Here is an 8,745-nt window from a genome sequence, read left to right on the forward strand (position 1 = left end):
GAAAGTAACTGCATCTGTCTGTCTGTCTGTTACTCTTTCACGCCAAAATTACAGAACGAATTTGAATGAAATTTGGTATACAAATAGTTTAGACCCTGAAAAAGAACAAAGGCTACTTTTTATTGCGGTATTCCCACGGGAAAACTTTTTAAGGAGCTCGCGGGAACAGCTAGTCTACTTATATATTTTTACTGTCTGAAAAACATTATTTAGGTAGTTATCTTATACTGATTATTGCAACTCTTTCCATGGCCGAGGTCAAAATAGGCACCTGTCATCATGTCAGATAGAAGTGTCAACTGTCAAACAGTCTATAATTTTTGCCTTCAATCCAATCAGACGTTATCAGGTTTTTTGTTCCGCAAAATTCTTAAAATGTATTGATTAACATTTTTACCCCTTTATTTAGCTTGCATTTTAGCCCCCCCTGCCATCAAGTTTAACAAACATTTTCATTTCCAACCAGAAATCACCATGGAGCCCGAAATAGACGAAGTGTTAGAGCGCGCCCACTTTCGATCAGTCGTTGCGGCTTTTAGAAACTACAAGTGAGTAAATATGTATTAAAACGTTTGAAACACCTACTCATTTACTCACCTTAGCGTCTGACTGCAAGATTGGGTGGTAATCTGCTGTGTAAATGTTGTTTTTTCCGCATAGCAACTAGCCTTTGTTACAGTGTATCGTTTGATCTAATTAACCTATTTAGATACGACGTCGGGCTTTGTTTACGTCCTATGCACGTGCAGAGCGCTGACCTCAACCTCCTAGGGTTTATAGCTTTTTTCGTGACCTGATACAAGGTCGATTTTACAATGTAGCCAATGGTACAAGTAGGTATAATTGAAAAACCTTTGATATAAACTAGCTGTAAATGGTAAGAATGAATTGCTGAGCTGATGATTAGATACATGGAATCTCATGCTGAGTAACCACTCTTAATAGTTGTTGCTCTTTCATAGACATTACTGCTCTCTTAATATACAATAAAAGGGCATAAAATCAGAGTGTTTGGACTTTTTATCATAAACAAACAACTTGGATCAGATAAATTACAACCCTCAGATTAGTTAGCTGTTATGTTATATTTCTAAATACACTAACACACTCCCTGTTATGTGCAGTAGAATAGATTATAATAAATTTCATAAATTGATATCAGAGGATACTGTTTTTGTACTGTATCAGATTTATGCTATCTGAATAGGGCAATGATATCACCCTGGGGATGGTTGGGGAGTCTAATGGAATATTAGTCTATTGTACATTTATTTGCTTTGACTGGTTTTATGGGTGTTCATATGCTAGGATGAAAAGCTAGTTTCTATAAAGACAAGATTATAATGACTAATAGTGTACAAGTGCATGTGAGTAAAAAGTTCACAATAATTATAATTATAATTTAAGTAACTTTATAAATTTTAATATTATCCCAGATTTAAAGTTTGCAAACCATAACAATGGATTATAAATATAAGCTAAGGATAACAGTACTGACCATACCTAGTTAGATTCAAGGTTAAGAAATAGGAAGCGAGCTAACTCAAGCTCAAGGTTGTTACTAAAATGTAAAAACAACTTTTTGAAGTAAATGCAGACTGAATGACAAAAACATACACCACAATCATGCTCCTAAATTGTAGACAATATACACTAAAGAAAGCCTATTGGGAGTTTCATGAAACATGTTTAGTATAACAACTATATGCCAAAAAATAATAGTTTTTGCTATTTATATGAATAGATATGTATAATGTAGCCACTTTATAAGAATGGCAAATAGAAAATGTTTTTATCTAAAACATGCAGTATGGAGTTTGCAAATTCTAAACTGGTTTAGTATGTATACTGCAGGGTTATTGCCATTACATATCTTGTATCTGTCTTTAAACAAATAACTGTCCTGGCTTGGGATTCAAACCTGGACGCTCGCCAATACAGTCACAATCATGACCCTTAAAACCATATTAACACCCTCCAAATCCTATCCACAGGGCACATTCTCTACAACGGATCAGCAAGTCAGAGAAAATCATTGCAAAACTCCCGGAAAACCACCAAAGAAGGCTGGAAAAGTACAAAACCTACTTGGGGAAGTTCAGAAAATGTGTAGAAGTCAACAATCACATCGTCCAGCAGATAATACAGGATGTGGAGACGATGTTTGAGAATGTAGACCACAGTAATACAGAGACAAACGGCAATGGCACTGGCCATGAGGCTGATTATGTGAATGGCAGCTTTGATCCTATCAATATTGAGAAGCAGCATAAAGTGCAACATGATGTGGAAAAAGTAAGTTGTTTAACAGTTTCATCCTTAGTTAGGAGTGACAGTATACAAACATGATTTATATAGGTACTAGCATTTTATGTGTAAAAGGGATAAATTTTCAACCTATCCCTTTTACTAACTGTACACGGTCCAAACAGTCCAAACCCAACGGTAATATAAAATTTCATGCATATTTGCAATCATTCCATTTCTTTTTTATTTTGAGCTTGAATCTAAGAGATCAATAGTAATTTCAATTGTTATAGCATTGCTCACCATCCTCAAGTACCACAGAAGTTAAAGGAATGCATCAGGTTGGCATTATTGTATAGAAATAAAATATATCCAGTAATTTATAATAATACCTATATCTTCATGGTGCGCCTATGATGAACGCTAGAGGTAGACTAGACGGAATATTTAGACTGAGAATTCACATCCAAAGGAAAGAGTTTAAAAAAATAATTAAAGTGTAGTGAAAGGATTAGCCAAACAGAGACATAAACTGAAATTCTATTTTATCTTTATCTAAAAACCTGAAACGTCTGGACAGCTTTGTATGTCACATTCATAAATCCCCGTGCTCTGATTGGCCAGGTACAATCGGTGCTCAAGAACCTGGTCCGTGATTGGAGCGACATGGGCGCGGCGGAGCGCGAGCAGTGCTACAAGCCAATCATCGACGAGATCATTGAACGGTTCCCGCCTAGTGAGTGGTGAGTTGGTCTTTTTATCCTTAGTGGAACACATTTCGTAATTTTGTGTTCAAGCTATGCAAGAGCGAAGGACTATTATAGCTACTCCTTCATTGAAAAAAAAAAGGATCTACAGACCACTACCTGATGGTTAAATGTTATCTACTTGCTCGTATTGTAGCTAGTTGTAATATTTCAATATGCGATGTAGGATTTAAATATTTTCGCTTCAATGCCATCTATCGGTAGTCTTTGGTACTTCATCCTCTCCTTTGCTTCCTTCTTTATAAGCTTACCCAGTAACTGAGCTCTTATTTCTTTTCTTGCATCAGATGACCATTTAGGATGATGAATCTCTTATTTCCTTTATCTGGTGTTATGATCTTACTCTATATACCTAGATTTTATCTAGATCATGAGTACCCAAATTCTGGAGCTTTTTTTAACTTTTTAACCGACTTCAAAAAAAGGAGGAGGTTCTCAATTCGTCGGGATATTTTTTTTACTTTATGTGAACCACTTTTAATAGTTTCTCCCTCCCACAGCCAACCATCATCCATCAAAGTCCTAGTCCCGGGCGCGGGGCTCGGCCGGCTCGCGTGGGAGGTGGCGGCGCGCGGCTACACGTGTCAGGGCAACGAGTTCTCACTGTTCATGCTGTTTGCCAGCAATCTGGTGCTGAATAGGACCACTGAGGTGAGAGAATTGACCTTATGTGGAGTAGAAGCTGCGGTATTTATAGCTATTACGTGAATGCAAAGCCTTCAGTGATATACGATGGCTGTTTGTAACGCCATCTAGCGGTCTCCGGTCGGAAAATTTGACAGTGATACAATGTGCTGTGCTATTTATAGATATGATGCCTCCAATGCAATACAGGATCGATTGTAGTTTAGACCAAAAAATTATAGCATTTCGCATTGTTGAAGTGGAAAAGATCATTGGACGTCTTTGTATAAACAAGGACATCTATAAGAAGCGTATGACGGTTAGGGGTGTCCTATGCGTAGTTTATATGTCAAGCATGATTAGGGTTGTCTCTTTAGGATTTTTATGCATTTTTTTCTGAAGTCTGTATTTTATCTCCTCTACAGGTGAACAAATACACAATCCACCCGTGGCTCCACCAGTACGTGAACAACCTGACGTGCTCGCACCAAGTGTTGGGCGCGCGCGTGCCCGACGTGCTGCCCGCCTCCGACGCACACGAGCACAACTTGTCTATGGCCGCTGGTGATTTCCTCAAGGTATGTAGGTGGAAACTAGAAGAAATGGCGGTCATTTGTGTGAAAGAATTGTGAAAATCGGTCGTTAAATGGCGGAGTTACAGCGTTTTTAGGATTTCTTGCTATAGTCCTGCCATCTATAGACAGCGGTGATAATAGCAACGTCGTTAGAAACTGCAGCAAAACTGCCGCCGCCGCGCACGAGCACAACTTGTCTATGGCCGCCGGGGACTTCCTCAAGGTAAACTAGAACAAAACGGTGAATCTAGAAAAAAATATGGTCATTTGTGTGAAAAAAATGTGAAAATCGGATGGAAAATGGCGAATATAGGGCTGTTTTAGGGAATTTGCACTACAGTGCTGCCATTTTTAACTCACGAGCACAACTTGTCTATGGCCGCCGGGGACTTCCTGAAGGTATGCTTTAGATATAGGTGAAAGAATCGTGAAAATCGGATGGAAAATGACGGAGGTAGGAGGGTTTTAGGGAATTTGCACTACAGTGCTGGCACTTTTAGACACCGCTTTGACATCCTCAAGGTATGTCGTTAGAAATTAGAACCAAACGATGAATCTAGAAACAATAGTGGTATTTTCAATAAAAGAATCATTAAATGGGAAGTAACATGGCAGAATTAGAGCGTTAGGAAATTTAAGTTACAGTGCTGCATCTATAGACAGCGGTGATAATAGCAACGTCGTTAGAAACTGCAGCAAATCGGATGGAAAATGGCGGAAATAGAGCGTTTTTAGTAACCACACTGGCCAACACCAAGTGCTGGGGGCGCGTGCCCGACGTGCTGCCCGCCTCCGACGCACACGAGCACAACTTAGCTATGGCCGCTGGGGATTTCCTGAAGGTAAATGGTAGAAGTAGGTGAAATAATCATGAAAATCGGATAGAAAATGGCGATAATAGAGCTGTTTTAGTGAATTTGCACTACAGTGCTGCCATTTTTAACGCACGAGCATAACTTGTCTATGGCCGCCGGGGACTTCCTCAAGGTATGTAGATGAAAACTAGAAGAAATGGCGGTCATTTGCGTGAAAAAAATGTGAAAATTGGATGAAAAATGACCGAAATAGGAAGGTTTTAGTGTTTTAGGCTGCTGTGCTGCCATCTACATACTTCCTCAAGGTATAGCTGTAAAAACGCATGACCTCCACCTGTCTATGGCTGCTGGAGATTTCCTGAAGGTAAATGGTAGAAATGGGTGAAAGAATCATGAAAATCCGTTGGAAAATGACCGAGATAGGAAGGTTTTAGTAAATTCAGGCTACAGTGCTGCCATCTAGACACTTCCTAAAGGTATAAGATACAGCTCAATTAGCACTGACTGACTGGTGTTGCAAAATTGGTATACTAAGCCGAATCCTACATGTGCAGCATGTTATATCTAAGCCCGAAACTAAAATCAGAATTTGGAAATTCGCGAAAAAAAATATCATTTTCCATAGAAACTTTGTTGGTCACGTGACTTTTTTACTATGGAAAAAAAATTGGTTTCGGCTTACCCTTTTTGCAACACCCTGTATATCCTGAATCAAAGTTAGCGTTGTCTGAATACCTATATTTGCGCTTTCAATGCCGTTTATTTATAAATCGGCCAATAGCAAGCACCATACAATACACCTATTAACGTTGTTAAACTTTTTTAAAGTAATACAGTAAAATTTACTGTATTAAAATGTACGGTAAGATTTACTGAGTAAATCACTGCCCAGTTTATAAAAGTAACGATGCCCTCTGTCATGCTAACTAATTTATGGTTTTATCTTTCCCAGGTATACACAGAAGCGGACGAATGGCACTGCGTAGCTACCTGCTTCTTCATAGACTGCGCGCCGAATGTCATAGAGTTCATAGAGAACATCTACAAGATCCTGCGGCCGGGCGGCGTGTGGGTCAACCTGGGACCTCTGTTGTACCACTACAGGTGATATTATATTTATTACGTCTTTACTACCACATCAGCTATGAAATTCAGCAAAAAAATCGTTTTAGAAAAGCAAAAGCTCATAATTTTTGGCAATAGATAGAATAGCGCTCGAAAGACGCAAACTAATCGCTGAATACCGTCTCCTATGGACCTAATCTGACGCCCTCTTTCGATAGGGCGCAAAATTTCACTGAACTCCTAAAGAGCGCCACAACCCTTTGCCTTCGTCATCTACCGTCTCGCTCTCTCCTACGCAACACGCGCGAATGTGAGGGAGACGCGTGTCTTCATAGACTGTGCGTTACGTGATAGAGTTCATAGAGAACATCTACAAGATCCTGCGGCCGGGCGGCGTGTGGGTCAACCTGGGCCCTTTGTTGTACCACTACAGGTGATATTATATCTATTACATCTTTATTACCACATCAGCCATGCAATTCAGTGAAATTTTCCGTTTTTTGAAAGCAAAAGCGCACGATTCTAGAGCAACACTAGAGCAACAACAGACGATGCAATTACTCAATAACTGTCACCTATGGACCTAATTCGACGCCATTCTTCTCTAGAGCGCAAAATTTTACTGAATTTCATTGCTGGGTTCCTAAAGAGCGCCACAACATTCTGCCTTCATTATCTACCATCTCGCTTTAACTTACGCAACACGAGCGAGTGCGAGCGAGACGCGTGTCTTCATAGACTGCGCGCCGAATGTCATAGAGTTCATAGAGAACATCTACAAGATCCTGCGGCCGGGCGGCGTGTGGGTCAACCTGGGACCTCTGCTGTACCACTACAGGTGAGATCTGCCTACCTAGCACGAGACGCAAGACGCTCGCGACAAGACGTGATAAAAGTCCTCGCTCGTTCTCGAGGCCGCGCGATGTGAGCAAGATATTTATTTCAACAAAGAATTTTATCAGCGCTTCTTGAAAGATTGTACCTAAATACATCCCAAAGCCTGTTCTGATTTAGAAATTACTAGGTCTAAAAACCCTTTTTTCATTAGAAGGAAACCCGTGATATTACATACAACATAATTGATTCATTCCCTGTCTAAAATATTTGTTTGTTCACAGTGATCTCACGACGGAAGACAGCATAGAGCCTCCATACGACATTCTGCTAGACATCATCAAAGATGTCGGATTTATTATATTGGTGCGTATGTAAAACATTAATAATATAATCCATTTCAATTCAATATCAAATTCATCATTGTTACTCTAAAAATCAAGTAACTTGTATAAATTGTGGGTATCTGCTCATGGTCTAGTTATGTACAAATGATAGGATATGGAGCGCGTCTAACGGCGCAGTTTGGACTCATTCTAGCCGCCCTAAGCCCTTAGAGGACCTAGATACCTACCTATATGATACATTTGATTATTGTTCTCTGCTGGACATAAGTCTCTCCCAGGGAGCGCCGGGCAGAAGGGTGTTCCACGCTGTGTTTGCCTGTTCGTAGTCTCCACTCGAGAACTCGGTACCCCAACAGTTGTCGGTTCTTCAGCAGATAGAGCCAGTCCACTGCCATTAACGTGTATATTTTGCATGTTATAAATGTTACTTTATTTCGTCAACAGAAGGAAAAGACTGGAGTGAAGACGAAATACGCACAAAACCCAAACTCCATGCTGCAACACGAATACGATTCAGTGTTCTTCGTCTGTCAGAAGCCTACACAGTAAATGTACATTTAAATTAAAGTTGTTATATTATTATTATTACCGTGAGATCTTACAAACAAGTGAGATTACATAAGTATGTGCAGAAAAACTGTTGAAACAAGATTGTATTTTTAGGGTGCTTTTCCACTAGATATGTGCTATGCTATGCTATGGATGTGTTTGATATCCACCAATCTATTCCCTGGGTCGTTCCACGGATGTCTTTCATATCATAGCTGCAAAATACATCTCTGGTAGAAAGTCTATTAGAAAATATAAGTGGTGTAATTTTGGTCCAGCGAAGGATTTGTGAACATTTGAGACTAACTCAAAAGAACAAAATTTAGCAGATGACAATTCGGACACTTTGATGGTCCGCCAAGTGTCTGTTTGTTGCTGTTTGTGAGACTGGAGAGTGACTCATTAAATCGACGAACGAACTAAAGAGAAAAAAAAAACAAAAACGCACTCACGCCTTGTACTACTGTACTCCCTTGCGGGGTAGGCAGAGGTGCATTGCTGCACCCACTTATCGCCAGAGTGTTTTTCGCCTATTGCCATTTTACGGGCACATCCAAGACCCGAGAACAAATATCTGTGTTTAAACAAATATCTGCCCCAGCCGGGAATCGAACCCGGGACCATCGGCTCAGTAGTCAGGGTCACTAACCACTACGCCATTCGGTCGTCATAAAAACATTAATGAGAATGGGGAGAAAAACTAAAAGCTAATCACAGATGGCGCCTTAGGCGAGTGTGCCTGATTCCCTAGTTCTGATTGGTTGGTTCAATCGCCATTTTTTATCTCCAACAATGCAATTGGTCAGAATCTGAAAGGCACACTCGATTGTGCTGCCAAAGTTTCACTTGGTTTTCTTCCCCATTGTCAAGCTATAGCCATGCTGAGTCGTGGCTAACGCTGTACACTTGTCCAAAATTAATA

The 8,745-nt window shown here is 40.0% G+C and overlaps 1 protein-coding gene across 2 annotated transcripts; it reads left to right on the top strand.

The window, feature by feature from the left end:
* The first annotated feature begins 271 nt into the window (after nucleotides 1–271).
* LOC105381314 (carnosine N-methyltransferase) lies at nucleotides 272–8,232 on the top strand. 2 transcript variants are annotated; one of them, XM_038112978.2, is made up of 9 exons: nucleotides 272–377; nucleotides 467–548; nucleotides 1,995–2,295; nucleotides 2,872–2,990; nucleotides 3,515–3,665; nucleotides 4,064–4,216; nucleotides 5,981–6,132; nucleotides 7,212–7,293; nucleotides 7,719–8,232. In XM_038112978.2, the coding sequence occupies exons 2-9, from the start codon at nucleotides 475–477 to the stop codon at nucleotides 7,821–7,823; spliced, it is 1,137 nt and encodes a 378-aa protein (XP_037968906.2). In that variant the 5' UTR covers nucleotides 272–377; nucleotides 467–474; the 3' UTR covers nucleotides 7,824–8,232. The 2 variants fall into 2 exon arrangements, with proteins under 2 accessions (XP_037968906.2, XP_037968914.2); XM_038112986.2 differs by lacking the exon at nucleotides 272–377 and having other exon boundaries at nucleotides 384–548.
* The last annotated feature ends 513 nt before the right edge of the window (nucleotides 8,233–8,745 follow it).

Source organism: Plutella xylostella, chromosome 2 (genome assembly GCF_932276165.1).
Source record: "Plutella xylostella chromosome 2, ilPluXylo3.1, whole genome shotgun sequence".
NCBI lineage: Eukaryota > Metazoa > Arthropoda > Insecta > Lepidoptera > Plutellidae > Plutella > Plutella xylostella.